The sequence below is a fragment of the Petromyzon marinus genome, chromosome 40 (assembly GCF_048934315.1).
Source record: "Petromyzon marinus isolate PM22_M1 ecotype Great Lakes invasive population chromosome 40, UKy_Petmar_22M1.pri1.0, whole genome shotgun sequence".
Taxonomy (NCBI): Eukaryota; Metazoa; Chordata; class Hyperoartia; order Petromyzontiformes; family Petromyzontidae; genus Petromyzon; species Petromyzon marinus.
The window spans coordinates 2251559-2276798 of record NC_133706.1 but is presented as its reverse complement, the minus strand read 5'-3'; the positions used below and the strand labels follow the sequence as shown (position 1 = coordinate 2276798).

Genomic DNA, 25240 nt, shown 5'->3' with positions numbered 1-25240 from the left:
CGAGAAGATCTGAAGCTTCGTGTGGAGCGACAGACCAGGTACCTTCCACACAGCGTTAAGCAGCCGATGAAAATATATAATGCCCCTCGACTGATTCGGTGTGAGAGCTCTGCTGTCAACCAGAGCTGGTCATAAGCACACTACCCAGTTATGGAAACCTCTCCACTCCACAACTACCCCACCGATGGGGCGTTGAGAGGGTGGAGTGTTTGAAGACACAAACTACTCAGGTGGGTGCTTAGTTTTGGTGGGGCTGAGTGAGCAGCAATTACCAAATCATCGACCGCACCTGAGCATCGATCAGCCACCCATTGTATCTGTACCAGATAGAAATTCCTCCACTACAGCCATGATACCTTCTCGTACTACGTGGTCGAAAAATATGTTAAATGTAGGTGTCAGAGGACATCCCTGTCGCACTCCAAAGTGAACAGGGAATGGCTCCAACTCCCAGCCACGTAGCTTACCCGAGCCTACCCACCATCATGATGGTCCTTAATGATTGTGAGCAGAGTTATTGACTCTGAAAGCACGAAGACCAATCCAGAGCCCAGGCCTATTAATGGTATCCTTTTCGATTTAAAGCTTTCGTGACTGCAATGATTCATCTTCTTTGGTTAAAAGGTAAAAAGGTCGAAAAACATGGCAAACTACCCTTTTTGGATGTCTTAATTAAAAGGAGACATGATGGTTCAATGAGCCACTCTGTCTACAGGAAAGCTACCCATACAGATGCTTACTTGAAACCGGATTCCCACCACCATCCATCCCAGAAGAACTCCCTCATCAAGACTCTATACCATAGAGCCCAATGCATTTCCGATCAGGAACACATTACCAGTGAACTCAAGCACGTACACCAGGCTCTCAGGGCTAATGGTTACTCCGACTACACAATCCGCAAAGCCATCACTCCAGTCATGAAGAAGGATCCTCTTGTGGAGCCACTCAAAACCATCACCTTACCCTACATTGCAGGGGTCACTAAAAAGATCTCCAAAATCCTGAATAAACACAAGATCCAGGTCCGTTTCAACACATTACATAAAATCCGTGATCTGGTTCCGTCTGTAAAAGATGTGATTCCGGACATACAATACCCTGGTGTCTACAAACTAAGTTGCCTCTGTGGTAGTAGTTACATTGGAGAAACCAAACGCCATGTCTCGGACCGCATCCGCGAACATAAAGCAGACTTGAAACACGGTAGGACGAACTCCTCGGCCGTGGCAGATCATTGTTATAATTCAGTAGGCTCACATGCCATTGACTTTTCCAAGACAGAGGTTCTTTGTAAGCCATCTGGCTACCATGAGAGATTCGTTCATGAGGCTATCCACATATACAAGCACAGAGACAATTTCAACCGAGAAGATGGATTATATCTTAGCAATCATTGGAAAGATTTGATAAACCATTTCAGGTCTTAATTGATTGTTCACGCTTACAGTGGCTTTCAGACAGCATACATTATATAAAATAAAATAAAAAAAATTCGTCTCACCCCTTCTCTTTTCAGAATATAGATGGACTAGTCCTAAATAAACTGCCAAATCGCTGCGCGTGGCGCTAACGTTTTTATAAATAAATAAATGCACCGTTTAAAAATAAATTTATGCAAACCAACACACCTGAAGACGACAGTTTGTGTTATGGTCGAAACGTCGTGAGAATTTTTATTGTTTTATATATATTTTATTATTTTGTTGTTTCCCTTCAACGTGACTTTACCGAAAGAACTATGAATATGAATTACTGCAGTCACGAAAGCTTTAAATCAAAATTCATGGATGAACTCGTCCGTCTGAACGGGGCCCGTAGCTATCCGTGCTGCTAAAGTTGAGGGTAAGAATCCACCCATTTTTTCACCATATAGCATTGTGATATATAACGACTTATTGTTGGTAGCTTAGCTGATTGGAGAATATAGAGTTTATTGATAACATTAAGGTAATTTATATTTTAGTTTTTTATTGGTTCACTATATAGTACTGTGAATAGCTCAGATGTGTAGGCCTTGACTTCAACATAGTCATTTCTGTGACCAGTCACTAGCTAATCACTCAGTTATTTCAATGCTAAATTCGCCTAGTTATTTCAATGATAAATTCTCCTGTTTGATTTGTACTAAGTGCCTTGGTGAATGTGTATGCTCTGACTTTAACGTAGCTATTTCTGTGACCAGTTACAAGCTAATCACTCAGCTATTTCAATGCTAAATTCTATGCTAATTCCTTTGTCAAGGGGTGCCTCTGCGGATGTGTATGCTTTAACTTTTAACATAGCTATTTCTGTGACCAGTCACAAGCTAATCACTCAGCCATTTCAATGCTAAATTATATGCTAATTCCTTTGTCAAGGCGCGTTGTTTCCTCTCACACAGCTTAAAAGTCGTGATCTGAACGTGGCTCTTTCACTCCAGCGCTGTCCTACCACAGTCTCGTCCCTTCACCTGATGAAGGCCGCTTGTGTTGTGGCCGAAACGTCGTGAGAATATTATTGTGTTATTTTATTTTATCAATTTATAATTTTATTCTCATTCTACGTGACTTTACCGAAAGAACCAAAGAAGAGGTATCCTAGACATTGACCAGGTCAATAAAACAGAGATGTAGGTCCCATTGCAATTCCCTACACCTCTGCTGTACCAGACGGACAGAATATATGTCATCTGTGCAGGACCGCCCTGGCCTGAAACCACATTCGTGCTCCACAAGCTTCTCCTCAGCATGTCTGGCAAGGTGATCTTCAATAATTCATGCCAGGACCTTTTCTGGCACACTGAGGAGGGAAATACCCCTGTAGTTGTTACAGTCTGTGCGGTCCCCCTTCCAATCCTGCGTAACCCATCCAGTTGTCCAGACTGTTTTTATGCACATAAACACCACCCTCCCTCAGCAGTTCGCTTGGGAGCTCATCTCTTTCCGGCGCTTTTCCTAGAATTAAAGAGTGATTTGTGATCGTGAGCTAATGAGGCAAATTCCATCTCTTCAGCAACCCGCGACCACCACTCATCCTTGCAGCGCCGCACGGCTCTCCCAACCTCTGAAGGCTGTGGTAAGCCTCATTCTCCGACGGGAAATGTTGTGGATGGTGGAAGTGGGCCTGTCACATTTTTTCAGGCAGCTGGAACACCTCCATCAGCCAGTGTCTCCGGGCAGGTTTGGATTGTGTATCCAAAGCTGCCATTGCAGCAACATGAGCCATAGTCCTAAACCTTGCCCATTACCCCTCGGCATCAGGAGGGGGGGTCGGTGCCAACCCCCGCTGCATGCAATGAGACCAGACCACTGTGGATTTGAATGGGGTCCTAGATGGACACTCACCACCGGAGTGGAAAAATGGCAGGCGCATCTTACAGATGACAAGCCAATGGTCAGTGGGCATATCAGCTCGACGGTAGGTCCTGGTATCAAGGACATGGGCTCGCATCCGTTGTTCCGTCACTATATCGTCCCGCAAATGTTCTTGCTTGGATCCGGCGTGCATCCATGGTGTTGTGTAGATGTGCCGATGCCGAAACAACATGTTGGTAATTAAAAGCCCATGGGCTGCACAGAAGTCTAGCAGCCTCCTTCTGCTGTTATTGAGCTGATCTAGCCCATGCCTTCCAATCAATCAATCCCAGGTGCCAGCGTCATGACCCACTCAGGCATTAAAGTCACCCAACAGGACAACACTATCCCGAGGGGCCACTTTAGGTAGCACCTGAGAGGTCATAGAAGGCATCTGACTCATCGGCCTTGCCTGCATCCCTCTATTGATGTTCACTTTCGGTGGGGACGTAAGCAACCACCACCATTCATCGCCTACCGTTGATGGAGAAGTGAGCCCACAGTAGCATGGGGCTTATAGCTTCCTACACCTCACTGCCATGCTCCCACACCCCCTTCATTCTTTTGTTCAGAAAAAGAGCCAGTCCCTGTTTTTTATCAATCTCCTGCCCCGAGTAGAGGACTGTCTACCCCATATGGTGGCTGGACCCAAAGCCAGTCCACCGGACCTCCTGAATGCCACAGAGACCCAGGAGGTACCAGTCCAGCTCTCCTCCACAATGAGCATTCGAACAAGTTCAAAATACACATACACAGCCAAGCGTTTTTCAACTGTACGTCACCTTTACAGTCAGCCACCTTATTTGACGTGCTTTGCAAAGCGTCTTCAGTCAGCCATTGTAACTCCCATAAGATGGTAGCACAGGTATGCAAAAGGTGTTGTATTTTTTCCTTTCAGAAGATTAAAACAAATTAGCATAGCCACAGACAATCAGTGCCATGGGTCTCAACCACTGGCCGGCAATTTGGCCGATTGAGATGTAAACTCTATTTTGAAAGCAGAAATCTACTCAGTATTTTGACGAAACTTTAAAATATAACTGGCCTTTGAAAATCGATCACTGCAGAAGCACTTTGCTTGAAGACGCCCCTGTGGTTCGCTGAATTTATGTAATTGTGGCGCAAATTGCTTATTCTGACCGGTTTCAAAGCCGTTCAGTTGTTTTCAGGCGCTGATAGAAAAGCACTGCGGAACAAAATAGGTGGAAAATGTTGAATGTGGTCAATTTGTTTCCAATTTTTGCAACCCTTGAGGTTGCGCAATTCGGCTAAATTACACAGCAGCCCTTGATGGCAAATAAACACCGCAAGCAATTCTCCGTGGGTTATGAATGAGACGCGACAATCAGTGCGCGAGAAAACATAATTAAATTTTGCATTCTGAGGGTGGTTTAAAAATGCAGATAAGCATGTAAGCAAATCTCTCACACACACAAAATATCCCAGGAGTTTTGAATGGCGACTGATATATAAATTGCTTGTATAATCGTTAGATGTTTAAATTACATATTTTTACATAATGAACAGAAATAAGGCTTGATCACGTAACCAGTCGTTACAGAAATCCACAACAAAAGTTGATTGAAAGCACACCCTGCCTACGCTAATTTCTACCACCAACAAATATAATATGCAGTATGCGCAACAATGTGCTATTTGACTATTGAATTCGCATAATTAAGTGACATTGTTAGGAAAGAAAAAGTACTGTTGTCTATTCCATACCGCGTGGCCGACACATCAGAAAAATCACCCAAAAAACCCTGAAATAACAAACTCCCGAATTAAAATTGGAAACCAACTTACAAAACAATTCACCACAAGCCACCGCAACACCTCTGTTAATTCATGAACATACACAATAATGGCAGCATTTGATATTTGTCTCATTGCAAACAAGGTTTCAAATTTGGAAAAACATGTGTGAACTTCTTTCGCACCGTACGTAGCCAACCGTGCTAATCGGAGGAGTGGCTTTATGCTGAATTATTTTTCATTTTTTATCAGGGAGCGCTTGTTATTTGTGACTGAATATAGAAGGATGGTAATTATAGTCCCCTGCTTGTACACAACCGCCAATTTAATCCCTGTAATTTTAATCTGTAAACGCAGCTAGTGGGGCTAACATGCTTATGCAGTGTCTTTATTCTTGTCTCTTGTATATTTTGGAAACCACATGCATCCTAGTCTACGAGTAGATGCTGGATAAACTCAGGATGCCACTATGAAGAATTTTCTGGTAGTGCCGTTCAGCTCGTTGATGTGTCGTGGGGTTTGCACCACGCGTTGTCCGGCAAATGTTTTCGACGTTTCGCCCAACATTCTGGAAGCTTTCTCAGGAACCCAACTGAGCTTCTGAAGAAACCGGCGCAAAACTTTACTACACTTTTTTTTATTTTATCAGGGAAGCCGCAGAGCTATATAATTATTTTTCAAAAGCGACCTGGCCAAAAATGATTGCTTCACGGAGTAGCTTATCATTTGGAAATTTACAGCACCCAAATACTCAAAACACATGTGAAGGGAAAAACCGGAGGACCTGAGGAAAAACCACGCACCCACTCCAAGTAATCAACCGACAGGGTCGGGATTGAATCCACAACCTCCTATATACCGGGCAAGGTAATTAACATCTCGCCACCGTGGCACCAAACACGTGCTACAACCAGAAAACACATTAGAGCTTTAATAATTTGGGTAAAATTACCACTTGGCTTCCCCCATCTGCAATAACTCAGAGGTGTGACTTGTTTTTGCTGCCGGTGCTCTCCACGACACCGTCAGCAAGGAGCTGCTGCACCTCCGGCTCGCCATAGCCGAGCTCGCGCAGCACGCTCTCCGTGTGCTGTCCGACCACGGGGTCGGCGGCAGCGGTGCCGTCGCCGGGCCGCGCCGGTGTGCGCGACAGGCGCGGCGCCGGCGCGGGGACGTTGGTGCCATCGGCGTTGCGCAGGAAGGAGCCGCGCACCGCGGCGTGCGCGTCGCCCGCCACCTCTTCCGGCGTGAGCACGGGCGTCACGCACGCGTCCATGCCTTCAAACACGCGGCACCAGTCGGCGCGCGACCGCTGGGCGAAGCACCGCGAAAACTCGCGCTTGGTGGCCGGCCAGTCGTCCACGCTCATCTGGGGCGGCATGGTCGCCGGGTCCAAGCCCAAGCCTGTTTGGTAAACACAAAGAAAGAGATCCCCCAACGTATAGACTTAACGTTTTTGTCTCCCGAGTACTGATGTTTACAGACCTCACCAGGTACTCATTTAGAGCCGAGTTGACCAAAGGGAAGCTCACAAACCAACACATTAGGAATCGAAATCGGGTCGACAAGTTTGTAGTAGAGTGCATGAACCACTATATTACCGCTCGGTACACACACAGAAAAACAAAGATCCCCCGTATAGCCTGACCAGACTGTTGGGGCAAGTGCTGTTAGCGAGCACCCATGAAGGCCGGCACGGGACATGAGGAGGTTGGTGGCCAGCACCACGCCTGGCAACCTTTGTCTCCCTAGTGGCGTTGATTACACACCGCACCAGGTACTCATTTGAGGCTGAGTCAACCTAGGGGAGGCCCGAGACCGGATCAGATAATCATCACCGGTGTTGGCCATGAGCAAGAATGGAACCCGGGTTACCGGGTTCGTATTGTAGCATGCTCACGGCTACACTACCGACACAATAACATCGCCCGCCATTCGGCACTAAGTGGTGGTGACGTCACCACAGCGCTTGTGCATAGCTATGTGCACATTAAGGCCACGTGAAGTGTCGAACGCCCGCTAGCAGGAGGTCATGAGACAGACCCAGGTGCCATGGGTCGACTGACTGAGATGATTGGCCAATGCACCACCTATGCCCCCTATTGTGCCAACTTGCTATGTTTTAGCCACCCGCCGCTCCGCTTGTACAACACGTGGACTCCACCGTACAACACGTGGACTCCACTGTACAACACGCGGACTCCACCGTACAACACGCGGACTCCACCATACAACACGCGGACTCCACTGTACAACACGCGGACTCCACTGTACAACACGTGGACTCCACCATACAACACGCGGACTCCACCGTACAACACGCGGACTCCACTGTACAACACGCGGACTCCACCATACAACACGTGGACTCCACTGTACAACACGCGGACTCCACCATACAACACGCGGACTCCACCATACAACACGCGGACTCCACCGTACAACACGCGGACTCCACCATACAACACGCGGACTCCACCGTACAACACGCGGACTCCACCATACAACACGCGGACTCCACTGTACAACACGCGGACTCCACTGTACAACACGCGGACTCCACTGTACAACACGCGGACTCCACCGTACAACACGCGGACTCCACCGTACAACACGCGGACTCCACCGTACAACACGCGGACTCCACTGTACAACACGTGGACTCCACCGTACAACACGCGGACTCCACCGTACAACACGCGGACTCCACTGTACAACACGCGGACTCCACCATACAACACGTGGACTCCACTGTACAACACGCGGACTCCACCATACAACACGCGGACTCCACCATACAACACGCGGACTCCACCGTACAACACGCGGACTCCACCATACAACACGCGGACTCCACCGTACAACACGCGGACTCCACCGTACAACACGCGGACTCCACTGTACAACACGCGGACTCCACTGTACAACACGCGGACTCCACTGTACAACACGCGGACTCCACCGTACAACACGCGGACTCCACCGTACAACACGCGGACTCCACTGTACAACACGCGGACTCCACTGTACAACATGCGGACTCCACTGTACAACACGCGGACTCCACTGTACAACACATGGACTCCACTGTACAACACGCGGACTCCACTGTACAACACGCGGACTCCACCGTACAACACGCGGACTCCACTGTACAACACGCGGACTCCACCGTACAACACGCGGACTCCACCGTACAACACGCGGACTCCACTGTACAACACGCGGACTCCACCGTACAACACGCGGACTCCACCGTACAACACTTGGACTCCACTGTACAACACGCGGACTCCACTGTACAGCACGCGGACTCCACCGTACAACACGCGGACTCCACCGTAAAACACGCGGACTCCACCGTACAACACGCGGACTCCACCGTACAACACGCGGACTCCACCATACAACACATGGACTCCACCATACAACACATGGACTCCACCGTACTACACACGAACTCCACCGTACAACATGCGGACTCCACTGTACAACACATGGACTCCACTGTACAACACGCGGACTCCACTGTACAACACGCGGACTCCACCGTACAACACGCGGACTCCACTGTACAACACGCGGACTCCACCGTACAACACGCGGACTCCACCGTACAACACGCGGACTCCACTGTACAACACGCGGACTCCACCGTACAACACGCGGACTCCACCGTACAACACTTGGACTCCACTGTACAACACGCGGACTCCACTGTACAGCACGCGGACTCCACCGTACAACACGCGGACTCCACCGTAAAACATGCGGACTCCACCGTACAACACGCGGACTCCACCGTACAACACGCGGACTCCACTGTACAACACGCGGACTCCACCATACAACACATGGACTCCACCGTACTACACACGAACTCCACCGTACAACATGCGGACTCCACCATACAACACGCGGACTCCACCGTACAACACGCAGACTCCGTAAATATCAGGGGACTCCGTACGACACGCAGACTCCGTATGACACACGAACTCCACCGTGCCCACATCGAGCCGGAGACGGATTCCAGGGAATCTAACTAGGGAAGTAGTTATTCTCAGAAAGAGAGAGTTTAATTTGTTTAACCAGGTGAGAACTCAAGAGAACTCCATGCGTGTAAAGAGTGGCAACCGTTTATAGCATGAGGGGAAACGCGACCGGAATTATGGAGGAGTGGGATTCTTTGCCTGTCTGGGTAAACATACGTAGAGATATTCCGGCTAACATTAAGACTGTTGAAACCGCTACAAGCTAAATCAAATATACGCCATGACACCAAGCATTGAAATACGTACAAATAGACCAAATGTGCAACGAAAATGAATCAACTTTAAAATGAGAGCAGAATACGGGACAACACCGTAATAGGCAGCTTCAAGTGTGAAGGTAGGAAACAGGTGCAGAGATGAGAGGCTCTGGCACCTCGGAGGGATATGAGAGGGGAGGACGCCTATTAGAGTTCAAAGCCAGCAGGCACATGGTGATAATGAACACCGTTATTCAAAAGTAATAAGATTGTAGAATATGGAAAATGTTTATTTTCGATCATGATTATGTTTCTTTACTGATGAAAGCCTCATGAAAGACTCTCTGGGAGGAAACCGGAAAACCAGGGGAAAACCACACAGACTAAGGGGAGGACATACAAACCCCATGAAAAAATAGTGCTGAAGTAGGGAATCGAACCCAGACTCTTATTGCTGCGAGCCGTGAGTGTTATCACTGCACTGGCACCCTGGAGACATTGACAAGTTCAAAAAATGAGTCCCAATGAGAAAAATTGAAATTGACTCGATTCTGATGGACAAACCCCAGATTGTCAGAGATGTCTCCTACCTTCATAAAACTCGAAACGGGAAGGGACTAAAGGCTGGTACGATATAAGTTACAATTCAACATTGCCAAGGAGAGGGCAGAGCTAATCACGTGCAACATCAAGACCGTTAACATGAAAAACAAAGTGCAGGAGGTAGAATAATTTACACTTACTCTAAGCAGTAGTCTGAAAGCCATAAAGAAGCAAAATTATTACACCGAAGTAAAAAATATATATATTTAGTCAGACTGCAACATTAGCAGTGGTGCCCAAGCATGGACCTTCTTCATTTACGTGCCATGAAGAAGGTCCATTGCCTGAAACGTCTACCATTTCCTTCTAAGGCCAGGGTGTTCTTGACAAATGTGCTGAGTTGTTTGAATAATTCAATGGCAGCACCCAAATGAATGCGTTAACTTGCAGTGTAGTGGACAGTTAACTGAGAGTGGGGGGAAAGAGCAAATCATCGCGGACAAGCTACCTTGAGATCACGGCCATGCTACACGTGGCCAGTTCGTGGATTACACGACTCGGCAAAGCTCACACTACCCAACGGCGTCGAGGTCGCCATCTCCTGGCTCACCAGAGCATGATGGCGGTGCGGTCAGTTGGGATCCTAGGATGGAATGCGCATTAATTTCCATCGGTAGTCCATCTGTAGAGGAGATTGAGTGTTACCTCATCCTGGCATGCATGGTTTTCTCCATGTGCTCTGGTTTTCTCAAACAAATAAACGAAATAAAGATCCCCCATATAGCCTTCAAAGACTGTTGGGGCAAGTGCTATTAGCGAGCACCTATGAAGGCCGGCACAGCACAGGGGGTGGGTGACCAGCACCACGCCCAGCCGTCTTTGTTGCTCGAGTGACAATGTTTACACACTGCACCAGGTACTCATTTGAGGCCGAGTCGACCTACAGGAAACCCGAGACCGGGTCAGATAATCATCACTGGTGTTGGCCATGAGTGGGAATCGAACCCGGGTCACCGAGCTCGTTGTGCGGCACGCTAACCGTTACACTACCACCCCGTACAATGAACACCTGTGGAGAGCGGTGTTCATTATTAATGGAGTTGGCCAAACACATAAAAAATAAGACCACAGAGCTTGGGAAATTGCTGGTAGCTCCGGTTCTGGCTGCCTTCCCACTTGTCTGTGGTTTTCCCTGCTCATCTGTGCAAAAATTGCGCTGCGTTACAAATTGCGCAGTGCTTTTGAGATGCGATTTTCATGATTGATGCTGCTATATATGTAAAAATTTAGAATAAAAAATCCACAAAAACCATCATGAAAGAATACAGACAAATTCTAGATTTGAAGCTTTCGTGACTGCAAGGGTTCATACTCTTTGTTTTTTTGGGTAAAGTCACGTAGGTAAAATAAAATAGAAAACAACTAAATTAAATCACGACGTTTCGGAGGCAACACAAGCTTCTGTCTTCAGGTGGAACAGTCACAGCAGAATAGCTGTACCAAGTGTGGAGCTCTTGAGACGACCGGGCTTATATACAGGTTAAGAGGGGGGGGGAGCCAGAAAAGGACGTGGGTGGGGGGGAGGGCTAAGTTAAGCCGCCTTTTGTTATGCTGCAGGGGGTTCGGGGGGAGCGATGGCGCGCTGCACGGGAGCGAGTACAACCCCATTTTTGTTAGAAAGCAATGAAAATGGCTGTACAATTAAAAGGCAGCTAAAGTTTGACAACCTACTGAGAGTAATGGAAATGGCTGTACAATTATAAGGCAGCTAACATTTGACTTGGTTTATAACATCTTTCCAATGGTTGCTCAATTTGAAACCATCCTCTCGGTTGAAGTTGTGTCTATGTTTGTATATCTGGATGACTTCATGGACAAATCTTTGGTAATAAGCAGGAGGTTTGCAGAGAACTTTGGTATCAGAGAAAACACAAGCTTCCGTATTCAGGTGGAACAGTCACAGCAGAATAGCTGTACCAAGTGGGGAGCTCTTGAGACGACCGGAATTATATACTCTGACAGTACTATCCGCCAAGCTGTTTATCCCACCATACAGTAACAACTACCTGATACTCCGATCAAAATAATCATCTGCAAACCTCCCGGTTATTACCAAAGATTTGTCCATGAAGCCATCCAGATATACAAACATAAACACAACTTCAACCGAGAGGATGGTTTCAATTTGAGCAACCATTGGAAAGATGTTATAAACCAAGTCAAACATTAGCTGCCTTATAATTGTACAGCCATTTCCATTACTCTCAGTAGGTTGTATGTCAAACCTTAGCTGCCTTATAATTGTACAGCCATTTCTATTGCTTTCTAACAAAAATGGGGTCGTACTCGCTCCCGTGCAGCGCGCCATCGCTCCCCCCGAACCCCCTGCAGCATAACAAAAGGCGGCTTAACTTAGCCCTCCCCCCCACCCATGTCCCTTTCTGGCTCCTCCCCCCCTCTTAACCTGTATATAATCCCGGTCGTCTCAAGAGCTCCCCACTTGGTACAGCTATTCTGCTGTGACTGTTCCACCTGAAGACGGAAGCTTGTGTTGCCTCCGAAACGTTGTGATTTAATTTAGTTGTTTTCATTTATTTTATTTTACCTATGTGACTTTACCGGAAAAAAACAAAGAATACAGACAAACTATATCGAAGACACAGAATTGTGTAAAACCATTCGGGAAATAATGGTAATGCAAATTATGGCACAAAACACATGCGTGATTGCAGCTGGCATAATATACGATGGGTGAAAGAAAGCACTACTTCGATGATTTAATATTTACTAACGGTGGCCTTTAGCAAAACGGACCAATCTCGCGAGGTACATCAGAGAATCAAGCAATCTCATGCAAATCTTTTCTCATTAACAGCATGAACAAACTGAATAACTCCTGTACCAGATTGGAATAAGTGTGGAAATGATCAAACGAGGAGGGCCAGCTATTTTAACTAAATTAGCAGGCATTTATTCAAGGAAGAGACAAATTAACTCCCTCTATCATGCAATGGCATGTCAATAATTATTTTATTCAACACAACACTGACTTGAAGACGTAAAAAATGAAAATAATTTCCTGCCTCAAGTGAGCACTGAGGCATCGGTGCTCATCTCCTCTTTACAGCGCTGCAGAGCCAACGGAAGAAACTCCACATTCCTATGGCGGCGGCGGGTCCCTCCGTAGGACCACCTGGCTATCCCCCTAAATGTCACTCGTTTCTTTGTCCCCGAAGGGACGACATTGGAGGAATAAGTCAAGACCCAATTCGGAGTTGAACTCTCCACCTTCCAATTGCGAGCCGCACGCTACACCCCTGAGCCGTCATGGGGCCAGAGCGCTGTCTTCACTAACCACTGAAATAGGCCTCGACCAACTCTTTAGTTTGGTCGATTGCACTGGTTTTGTTTTTGTTTCCTGCTTTTCTTGCATTATGCATTGGGATCCTAGGATAGAATGCGCATTATACATTTTAATTATTATTTTGAACATAATTAAGGATAGCCTATTTTCACGAATCAAATATTTACCTAATTACACGAATGAACCCTGTAAAGTACATAAAAACCAATCTGCGATCAACTATTATTACACTAATTAACCCTGTAAGTTACGACCAATCAATATTCAAATCAACTCGAAAATCCGGTTAACCTGCAGGGCTGGAGTGATGATGTCATGGCTGGTCTGATGACGTAAATGAGACCTACTTAAGGACCCAGGTCAATGAACCTGCAGGCAGTCACTTGAGCCCTGACTTTTTTCGAATATCTGAAGACGCCGGTTCTGATCTCCAGTGAAACGTCGTACAAAAGAGGTAATTTTCAAACAAGCAATGCATTGCACTCCCGCAGGCAGAGTTTATTGCTCGTGCCAAGTCTACTAACGCTGCTAATCCTCAACAAATGTTACGTTGCGTTCCTCAGAAAGTCGGCGAAGTGAGTGCAAAACAACGTACATCGGGGCGACGTATATAGGGGGACCCCCTGCAATTAATTTCATTTGGCAAATGTGGACCATGACACCAGCACACCATGGTTAACATCCACCGAGTCGCCGGTGGCGTGCAAATTATGGCTAGTACACCTGCAGCAATAATCACAACGACCTGCCGGGTTCGAAACCACGAACCTCTGCAACACGCAGCCAATGCACCACTGCTGGGCCGTGATGATATCACAGCACCCAAAACTAGTGGGCGATTAACGAGATGGTAATCGTGTCAGCGAGTGATTACCATCTTGTTTTGTGTTTTTAATTTGTCACGCTCGTGTTTCAAAGGGTGGATGCCGCTCCCAAGCACTTTTCAGTCAGTTTCTGCATCCCTTTTTTTTTTCCCCCACGCGCCGTTGACGCTGTTTAATTGAGAGCCTCGTGACTTCTCCATGAGGCACGACCTTAGCGGGAGATTCAGCCACGGCGGGTTGGGGAGTGCCAAAACCCCGGCAGCGGGGGCGGCCGGCACATAACCCGCGTATCACACACGGTCATACAGAGCACGCTGACACGTTCCAATTAGACGCGGGCGCCGACTGCATCGCTCCTTCGCTCGCTATATTCTCGGTCCTCCTCCTTCGCACGCATACCAATCGGGGCGTAGGGTTTACCGCTGGCTCTGCGCTCCCCCGTAGCTTTCTGCAAAACCCGATTCGCCTGGTCTGACCCGCACGCACTCTCGTCCCACTTGTGAGCGTGCCCCCGGGGGACCCAGGGACCTCTCTCCCACAAAGAACTTCGCCAGAATTTAAATGAGTCAATAAATTGCCTCAGTCGAGGCACACAGCCAAGGGGGGGTGGCGGCGGGTGAGAAATCTGTGCAATTTTTAAGAGCAGATTTCGCTAGGCAGATGCTCTTGATTTCTCTGCATAAAAATTGAGTATTTTTTAATGTCTATAATGATGCCCTGACAAATTCTCAGAGCTCTCAGTTGGGTTCCACGGACACCAGTGCTGGGTTACTGCACATGGCTGGCGCGGCCACCTCCGATAACAGTGCAGGATTAAGGAGTCGCGTGATTGTAACTGCACTGCAGTCATTGCCCCAATACACACTTTTGCAGGAGGTACAAATGGAATGGGAGCTTTTGGACAAATCACCTGGATTGCACTCAATCGCGTCAAAATATCGGAAGCTAAGCCGGAGTGAGCCTGGTTAGTGCTTGGCTGGGTGAACACGTCGTGAGCATTTTATTGTGTTATTTTATTTTATCAATTTATTATTTTATTCTCATTCTACGTGACTTTACCGAAAGAACCAAAGAAGATGGGTGAACACCATGTATAAAATGGGTGTTAAAGGATGTTGCATGGGACAGTGCATAAAATACATTGATGTACTGTACTCCAACATATATGCTTCCCACCTTCCCCATCCCACATTGAGCAACATACTGAAGTATGGTAAATGAACCCCCAAGACCCGCAAGGCATGGGGAGGCCCTCAATACAGCAGTGGATTAACAAAACGGCTGTAAACGTACACAAGTAAGCATGTATATGCGTACAAATAAATTCCGTGGATTTTGAAATGCAATACAAAAGTAGTTCTGGTAGTGCCGGACTTCCGCGGATTTCTAAACACGGCAAACCTTTGAGGAGGGCGGAGTAAAATTGAGGCTCGATGGCCCCGACCGCCACATACTGCCCGTCGGCCGTACGGTACGTGTCGTAGAAGGGTGCTCCAGTGTCCAGCATGTTCTCTCCGCGAGGCCGGGCCCACAGGCCCGCGGGCCGCGTGCGCCACACGAATGAGCCCACATAGGCCGCCCCCTCCACCTGCCCGGGAGCGCAAAGTAGACAGGAGGTGAGGCGAGACAGCAGCCCCCAAGCGACGTCGTCCCAGTGACCGGCTTGGGAGAGATTTATCAGAATCAAAATATTTATTTATACTGGGGGATTCAGATGAGCTATGTAGCTATTTTTTTCACAGATGCCAAGGAGGGGCGGGTGAGAGCGCTACATCAAGCAATACAAAAACACGACAGGAGTGCAAAATATAGGAAAGGTAACCAAATCGCTTAAAAAATATATAAAAATAAACACGTTTTATCTTTCCAGGTAAAGCCCACCAAACCGTTAGCTTATTTTTCAGAAGTGACCTGCCCATAAATGATAGCGCAACGAAGTCGCTTACCACAATGGAATTTACAGCAGCAAAATCATCCAAATAATCTATCTCCTTTCTTCCACTGTACAACCGAGGCCATGGTGATGTGGCTCAGAAGGCGCCAGGTTGTTTTCCCACTGCAGGACATGAGCCGTGCTGCTGACATTACTTGCAATAAACGAGTCGAGTCGCGTGCAGATAGTGATACGTATAATAGAAATTATTAACCCCGCCCCTGGCCCTGCTTGGCCCCCAGCCAGAATCCGATGCGTAGCCAGAGTTTCACGGTTTGGTTCTGGCTTGGCTGGACAAATAGCCGATAGAAAACCACCTGTACTCTGAAGGCCCCTCATGTAGCTAGAGCTTAGGGGCTCACATTATGAGGGGCCTCTAAATATACAAAAAAATATCTGATATGAAGTGTCAAGTTTTACATAATCGGTTGAAAAATAACGGAGATGGGGAAAGGCATTCTTCGATGGGGCCTCTTAAGCTTGACATAGCTTAGGGCCCCAGCAATGCCATAATCCGGTCCTGGTTGCATCTCTCTACAACAGGGGTGGCCAACCTGTAACAGACTAAGAGACAAAAATTACCCATGAGTTCTGCAAAGAGCCAAGTGTATATATATTGACAGTTTTCGGCACAGCACGGGGGACATTCATTATTCTCTGCTACTGTGAAAACGTGTTCTATGTTATGCCCTTTAAAAAGAACTGCATGTGGTGGATTAAAGAGCTGCATGTGGGTCGGAAGATGCCCAGTTGGCCACCGCTGCTCTACAAGAAGACAGAGCAGCCAAGGGGGCAGGACACTTGGCACCCCTCACATCACATCACATGCAAAAGGTGTGGGTGGCCTGCCGTTCCATCACCAGTCTTTTCCATGATACTTTGTTCTTTGGCCAGAAATGCATCCTGCCCAAGAAGACGTATTTTCTTAAACAGCCAATATCAAGGATCTAATTTTATTTGTTACCCGATCTATGCACTCCGTCTTCACGTCTCTCAGTGCATTCCCAGCGTGCACCTCTCCACGTGTCTTTGTACACTGTTCATCTCCTGTTCCATTTTCTTTGTGAGTGTCATTTTTCTGGTTCAAATGGAATTGCGGTAACATGCACTGATTACTTTTTCATGCAAATTGCCTTTTGACAGCCTAAAAATGTGTAGGTTATCATGGTATTTTATATTAATTCTTTTTTCCCAGAATCTGATTGATAGATGCATGACTGAAGACGTCATATCAAACAATGAATGGGAGCATGATAGCAGTTGATTGACTATTCATAAAAGATTGCCATTTGGTATAAAAATGGAAGCATTACACATGATTGGGACAAATCCTTAACATTAGTGTATAATGTAATATGGATCTCTGTAGCAAAACCAATGAATATGAATTATACACACGTTGTAATGCTTACCTAATAGGACTGAAAGCGTGTTTGAATTAGCTGTCCATCCATACTCTGTTCTGCACTCCGTTTGTCTGTCCGTCCATAACAACATAACTCCCGTGTAGGTGATACAGTGAGGGAAAAAAGTATTTCATCCCCTGCTGATTTTGTACATTTGTCCACTGACAAAAAAATGATCAGTCTATAATTTTAACGGTAGGTTTATTTGAACAGTGAGAGACAGAATAACAACAACAAAATCCAGACAAACGCATGTCAAAAATGTAAAAAATTGATTTGCATTTTAATGAGGGAAAAAAGTATTTGACCCCCTCTCAATCAGAAAGATTTCTGGCTCCCAGGTGTCTTTTATACAGGTAACGAGCTGAGATTAGGAGCACACTCTTAAAGGGAGTGTTCCTAATCTCAGCTTGTTACCTGTATAAAAGACACCTGTCCACAGAAGCAATCAATCAATCAATCAGATTCCAAACTCTCCACCATGGCCAAGACCAAAGAACTCTCCAAGGATGTCAGGGACAAGATTGTAAACCTACACAAGACTGGAATGGGCTACAAGACCATTGCCAAGCAGCTTGGTGAGAAGGTGACAACAGTTGGTGCGATTATTCGCAAATTGAAGAAACACAAAAGAACTGTCAATCTCCCTCGGCCTGGGGTTCCATGCAAGATCTCACCTCGTGGAGTTGCAATGATCATGAGAACGGTGAGGAATAAGCCCAGAACTACACAGGAGGATCTTGTCAATGATCTCAAGGCAGCTGGAACCATAGTCACCAAGAAAACAATTGGTAACACACTACGCCGTGAAGGACTGAAATCCTGCAGCGCCCGCAAGGTCCCCCTGCTCAAGAAAGCACATATACATGCTCGTCTGAAGTTTGCCAATGAACATCTGAATTATTCAGAGGACAACTGGGTGAAATTGTGGTCAGATGAGACCAAAATGGAGCTCTTTGGCATCAACTCAACTCGCCGTGTTTGGATGAGGGGGAATGCTGCCTATGACCCCAAGAACACCATCCCCACCGTCAAACATGGAGGTGGAAACATTATGCTTTGGGGGTGTTTTTCTGCTAAGGGGACAGGACAACTTCACCGCATCAAAGGGACGATGGACGGGGCCATGTACCGTCAAATCTTGGGTGAGAACCTCCTTCCCTCAGCCAGGGCATTGAAAATGGGTCGTGGATGGGTATTCCAGCATGACAATGACCCAAAACACACGGCCAAGGCAACAAAGGATTGGAAGAAGCACATTAAGGTCCTGGAGTGGCCTAGCCAGTCTCCAAACCTTAATCCCATAGAAAATCTTTGGAGGGAGCTGAAGCTTCCAGTTGCCAAATGTCAGCCTCGAAACCTTAATGACTTGGAGAAGATCTGCAAAGAGGAGTGGGACAAAATCCCTCCTGAGATGTGTGCAAACCTGGTGGCCAACTACAAGAAACGTGTGACCTCTGTGATTGCCAACAAGGGTTTTGCCACCAAGTACTAAGTCATGTTTTGCAGAGGGGTCAAATAATCATTTCCCTCATTAAAATGCAAATCAATTTATAACATTTTTGACATGCGCTTTTCTGGATTTTTATGTTGTTATTATGTCTCTCAATGTTCAAATAAACCTACCATTAAAATTATAGACTGATCATTTCTTTATTCTGATGATGACCGTTTGCGTTATGGTCGAAACGTCGTGAGAATTTGTATTGTTTTATATATATTTTATTGTTTCCCTTCAACGTGACTTATGATGACCGTTTGCGTTATGGTCGAAACGTTGTGAGAATTTTTATTGTTTTATATATTTTATTATTTTATTGTTTCCCTTCAACATGACTTTACCCAAAGAGCTAAGAATATGAATTACTGCAGTCACGAAAGCTTTAAATCAAAATTTGATCATTTCTTTGTCAGTGGGCAAACGCACAAAATCAGCAGGGGATCAAATACTTTTTTCCCTCACTGTACAATATGAACCAAATCATAGAATAAGGTTGCGTTGCCATTTGGGACTTACTTTATTAAAAACTGGCCACATTGCTAAAAAAGGCTTGAACCAAACTTTGAGACACAAACTAGTGTAAAAAATACTCCTGTAGTTGCTAATATTCAAGCATAATTTTCCATCATGGTTTACTCACACCAATAGCCGGGCGGTGGTGGCTACGCACACCTGTAATCTAGCACTGTGGAGGCAGCAAGGGTTGGTAGATCACATAAATATTGCAAACCTCCCTTCTTGTGGGCATTGAGGTGCCATACCATGCCTCGCGTAGGGGCCACTCTTGTAGAGTGTTGCACCCACACAGTGGGTTTTCTCCGGGTGCTGCGGTTTCCTCCCACATGTGTAGTGGGTTACATTCAGGCGCACACTGGAACTTTGGAGGCAACACTATTTATTAGCGAAACTCTTAACATTAACAGGATAATGACATAGGGTGGTAATCACCGTTCCTAACTTAGCTAACACACGGGGATACTAGATTACTGGACTGGAGACCGAGGATCGTAGATGGTGGCTTCATCCCAGAGTTGACCCAGCAGAACAGCCCAGCTCTCCGTCCACACCCTGCTTATAACCACTCCGGTGTGGCCGGCTCCGCCCCAGGACACGCCCCCCCCTTCCCGATCCTTCGGGAAGGCCCGAGCCCCCAACCACGTAACCCCCCTAGGGCCCCTGGCCCCCCTTTATCCGGTCACGTGTCCTGTTGGGTTCACGCAGAGTGTCACGGCCTGACACGACCTCTGTGACACCCGCCTACAGCCCCCATACCGAGCCAACACAGTAGTGTCGTTCTACTACACTACATCACCCCCCCCCCTCCCCGTATAACACACAGCCGTCCCGGCTGTAACGCAATTGTGAAAAATAAAGAAAATATTGAAAGGTGTGCCTCCAAACAAGCAACATTAATAAATAACCGGCGACCGATAATACCGCAAAAACATATGTACACATACCGAGAGGGGAAAAGGAAGAACGTATGGAACGAGGGGAACCAACAACAACACATGTACATCAAGAAGAACTAGTCAACCCGCTTACCCCTCAGCACAGCCCACCCATGTGAAAATTACGCACTCACTGACATATGAATGTGACCGTTTGAACAACGGTGTAGGCAATCAACAAGGTGTGAGAGTCATGTACAGCGGCCAGTCTTCGAACGAGTTCGCGTGGCCGGGCCCCCAGGGGAGGCGAGCACGCTCTCCCTGGAGGTCCTGGGAGAACTTGAAAAAGGCCCAAAAAGGGCACGGCCCCTCCCCAGGAGTTGAGCAACAGGAAGAGCAGGAGTGACGGACGGGCGCTCCACTCCTCCCCTCAAGTCCACATCCGGTCAGCACAACCGGCGACTCCAAGGGTGGCAGGTGCTGGAATCTTGTGACAAGACGAAGAAACCCAAACCTCCTGAAGCACAGCACCACGAACACGCGCCTCAGCTCGTTGGACACGACAGCCACCCGGCCCCAGGGTAGTGGAGATGATTGTATTCCGCCCGATGGGAGAAAATAAAAACAAAAATACACAGATTCCGACGTGTTGGATGCACAATCAACACCGGTAATCGAACCGAAATCACACACCAACACCACATGGATGGCAGGGTCCCACACCACCCTGCCACCGTCCCATCCCTCAGGTAGTGAGAAGGCGAAGACCGACATGTCTAGCACCCATCTACACACCAATTAACATTCCGGACGTCTACCGACATCCCGGGTCGAGAAGTCGTACCTCAGGGTCCGACCCATGTACTGGGGCAAAGGAGTCGCACTTCAGGGTCACCCCAGTATCTAAATTTTTTGAGAAATATAAATTCGGCATGATAAAAAAAATCTGCCTGCTCTTGCCCAGAAATGGCGGCCGCACGTGCGAAGCACATTTGCGAGGTTTCCCGTGCTCGTACAAAATGGCGGCCACATGCGCGAACCGCATCTCCGCGGTTTCCCGCGCTCGCACAAAATAGCGGCCGCATGCGTGAACCGCATCTCCGTGGTTTCCTGCACTTGCCCAAAATGTGGGCCGCATGTGCGAACCGCATCTCCGCGGTTTTACCGTTCTTGCATCTCAGCAGCCCTCCCTTGGGGACCACAACGGACATCTCATGTCACATGTTCGCACCCCCAGCCTTTCCGACACGTCACCGCAGCCCATTGCACGCGTTGGCCGTATCGGGGGAATTTTAAACCAGTCTCTCCAAGACTCGCATTGCAGCAATCAGCTGTCCCAACCGAGCTGAGAAGACAACAACACCTCTCTCCTGGACTCGCATTGCAGCAATCAGCTGTACCAACCGAGCTGAGAAGACACACCAACCCCTCTCTCCAAGACTCGCATTGCAGCATTTAGCTGTACCAACCGAGCTGAGAGGACACCTCGAACCCCTCTCTCCAAGACCCGCATTGCAGCATCCAGTTGTACCAACCGAGCTGAGAGGACACATCAACACCTCTCTCCAAAACTCACATTGCAGCATCCAGCTGTCCCAACCGAGCTTAGAGGACACATTGCTCACACACTCCAACTCGCAACGCAGCCCCTGGCTGCATGCAATCGAGCGGAGAGCGACGCCATTTGGCGGCAATTTACAGCCCCATGCACCCTTGTCCTACATAGAACCTAAGAGGTACCGTCGCACAAAAAAAACATATTTTTTTACGTTTGTCGAGCAACAACGGACAGGGACCAACCAGTGAGCTCGTAACACACTGAACCCGTCAATCCAAAATCCCCCACAACCTCAACCACGGGATTTCCACAGGGCTGAGGCACCCAACTCAAGAGCAAAACACCATACACGATGGTCCAAATAATCAACGATATCGTGCAATGCAGTATATGCAGTATACGCAGTCTGTACACGTCAACCATTTGGAGCGATGCTCCATACAGTCCGCACATAGCAACACTCACGAGCAAAGCTCCATACAGTCCGTACCTTGTTAATAATCGCGAGCAAAGCTCCATACAGTCTACACTTCGCCAGCAATCGCGAGCGAAGCTCCATACAGTCTACACATCGTCAACAATCGCGATCAAAGCTTCCTACAGTCCACACATCGTTAACAATCGCGAGCGAAGTTGCATACAGTCAACACATCGTCAACAATGTCGCAGTCCGTACATCGTCAACAAACGCGACTCAGCAACAACAAAAAAACGATGTCACAACGCGAACTGTTGACACGGCAACCCACAGGATTTTAACAGGGCTCAGGGCACTCGAACATGACCAAAAAAAATGCAACAAACAGCCCCCTAAAAAATAAACGATCCCGACGCCGTAATCAACAACAAACAATGTAACAACGCGGACACCCGCACGGACGCCTCGTCCATCCGCCACTCACACAACCTGATTAACACACTCTGCCAGCCAGCGAGTAAAAGTAAAAAAAAACACGCAATCGCAACCTGGGCACACAAGATGGGTGAAGTGACTGCAAGGGCCGGGTATATGTCATGTCACGACTCGCCTGAGAGGCTGTGAATAGCGGAGGACGGCAGGGTGGAGACTTGAGACACCCTGAAGAATCTTGGATGGTGAGCGCAGTATCCTCTTGCGAACTGATCCGGCTTCCCGCACTCGAACAGAAGATGGGGGCGCCACTGAGACGCCCGAAGATCTCCCTCCGCAGGTGTTGAAAATGGCGGGAATGGCATTTTGGCGGGAATCACATCCCGACAGGCTGCCGGAGCGCCAGCAACAGTGGCGGCGTCCTCTCCCCGCGGCTCCGGTGCTCTCTCTCTCTCTCAACGGCGGTGAAGCAGCGGTGTGATGTCCGTGTTAAACATTTACAATCAGATTGTAAATCTTCTTTGTAAATGTCTTCTTTGTAAATGTCTTTGTAAATGTTGTGACTTTGCTCTCCAACACACCGGTCTGCTATACTAGTGTAGCGTCAACAATTCAGAGAGGAGGCACTTTCTTTATTAACAGCCTGTACATAACACTAGCCGTCTAACACTGACGGCGTTGACTGAGATAGCCAACTACTATCCTTCGTAGTGCAATATCTAGCGGAGACGTTTAGTGACAACGCCGATGAGACGACAGCAACGATGAGACGAGTTTATTCCCAGAACCGGCAGCCTCGAGCTCCTTCCTGATCTTGGGTCCTTTTATGCTCCCAGCGCGGCCTGGCTCCGCCCTGACCGCGCCTCCCTTCTTGAACCCGCTAGCAGGTTCCAGAGGCTTCCAGATGGGGTCCTCCGTGACCCTTGCCCCAGTTCCTCCACCCTGCCAACACACCTGTACTGTCTGTCCACCACAGTTGCTGCCCACCAGCCGGCACTATTACACTACACAGAAAACAAGTAAGACTTGATTTCTAAACAGTGTGAGAACCCATATAGGCAAAGGTCTCTTTGGCAATGGAAACCTAATGCAAAGAACAAATTATGCAGTATGCAAACATATTTCACTAGGGGAAAGGAATAAATGCAATCATAAAAAAACAAAAGTGCAATAAAAATCCTGACGTAAATATTGGGCAGGGATAGGCAGTCTGATGCAAGACCAGCCCACTAGGCCACCCGGCCACCACACAACACGAGGCTCAATATGATCATCATCATTATGTTCATCATCATCCTCATCATCAGTCTCTGTATCCAGACATCCAAGTCGATTGGAGGGCAACATCTCCCATTGCCTTCATATCCTCCCATCTGCTGTCTTCATCACTCTTCAGTGATCTTCTCTCCTTTCCGAGGCCTATATGACACCAGCTTACCACCTTCTTCCTTGGCCGTGCCTCTTGGTCTCATTCCCTCCATTCTCAACTCAACAGTCCAACCCAAATACTTAGTTTATTTAGTTCAAACGGGTGCAAACTCAGGAAACCAGAATAGTCTAATTTGCAACACCTGGGGCATTGGTCTGCCAGTAGGGGGCGATGAATGCAAGGTATAATCTCGATTAAGTAGTTTGTGGTTAATTGTTTTACTCGCCAAAATAGGACCTTGTCACCGTTACACATTGTTAGCTTGTCGATGAAGTCAGGGGATCTTTAATGTCTGCTGTCAAACAGACGGTATGAAGGATTTAATGGTTAATAGACCCTCAGTAATAATCAGGACAGCAGTTGGATACGAGCTGTGAACCTCTGCAACAAACGGCGAACACCCCACTGCTAGGGGCCACGTCACCGCCAACACTGAGCACAACGTCGACAGGGCTCAGTTTCCTTTCAACAGCAGCATCGGCAAAAATGTAAATTACGCGGGGATGCACGCACCATGCTCGTGTCGATGATTTGCCCGAGGCCAGACCTGTTCCTCTCCAGCATGGCCATGGTGATGCCCATGGCACACATGAGCCCACCGCCCGCAAAGTCCGCCAGCAGGTTCAGAGGCGGTGTGGGCTTCTCGCCCTGGCGCCCCAGCATGGACAGCAAGCCTGCAGGGTCAGGGAGGAACGGCCGCACACAATATAATGACGTAGCCACCGCCACGCGAGAAGCTCCAGCTCAGCAGAAGGATTCCCCTCCCTCTACAAATCCACTTTAAAACATTTCACAAATATTGCAAACATACATGAGAGCCCACTGCCTTTTTTTGCATGTGTTTGTTTAGTCTGTTGTCCTTCCCCATACCTCCAATGAGCATGGTTTCTACATACGGTGCGAAAGAAGTTCAACATACATACATGTGCCCAATTTTTTTTCAGATCTCACAAGCTAAGCAGGACTGAGCATCGATAGTGATCGGATTGGCACCGCATACATAACATATGTCACAGTGGGCTGCAGGACAATGTAGCCAGCAGAGGACAGTGCACCGAAATCCATTGTTGCGCTGTACTTTGCTCTAAAGTCTACGCTC

The 25240-nt window shown here is 47.7% G+C and overlaps 1 protein-coding gene across 7 annotated transcripts in view; it reads right to left on the bottom strand.

The window, feature by feature from the left end:
* The window catches only part of AMACR (alpha-methylacyl-CoA racemase), a 33278-nt gene that overhangs the window by 2013 nt on the left and 6025 nt on the right, over positions 1–25240 (bottom strand). For 5 of the 7 annotated variants that reach the window (XM_076073018.1, XM_076073017.1, XM_076073013.1 and 2 more), the window contains 4 exons: positions 24655–24815; positions 15475–15661; positions 10496–10567; positions 1208–6494 (listed from right to left, as the gene is read on the bottom strand). In XM_076073018.1, coding sequence (XP_075929133.1) covers positions 6070–6494; positions 10496–10567; positions 15475–15661; positions 24655–24815 — 845 coding nt within the window. In that variant the 3' untranslated portion in view covers positions 1208–6069. Of the gene's footprint in view, positions 1–1207; positions 6495–10495; positions 10568–15474; positions 15662–24654; positions 24816–25240 lie in introns of those variants that run through there. The other 2 variants (XM_076073012.1, XM_076073014.1) reach the window with 2 other exon arrangements.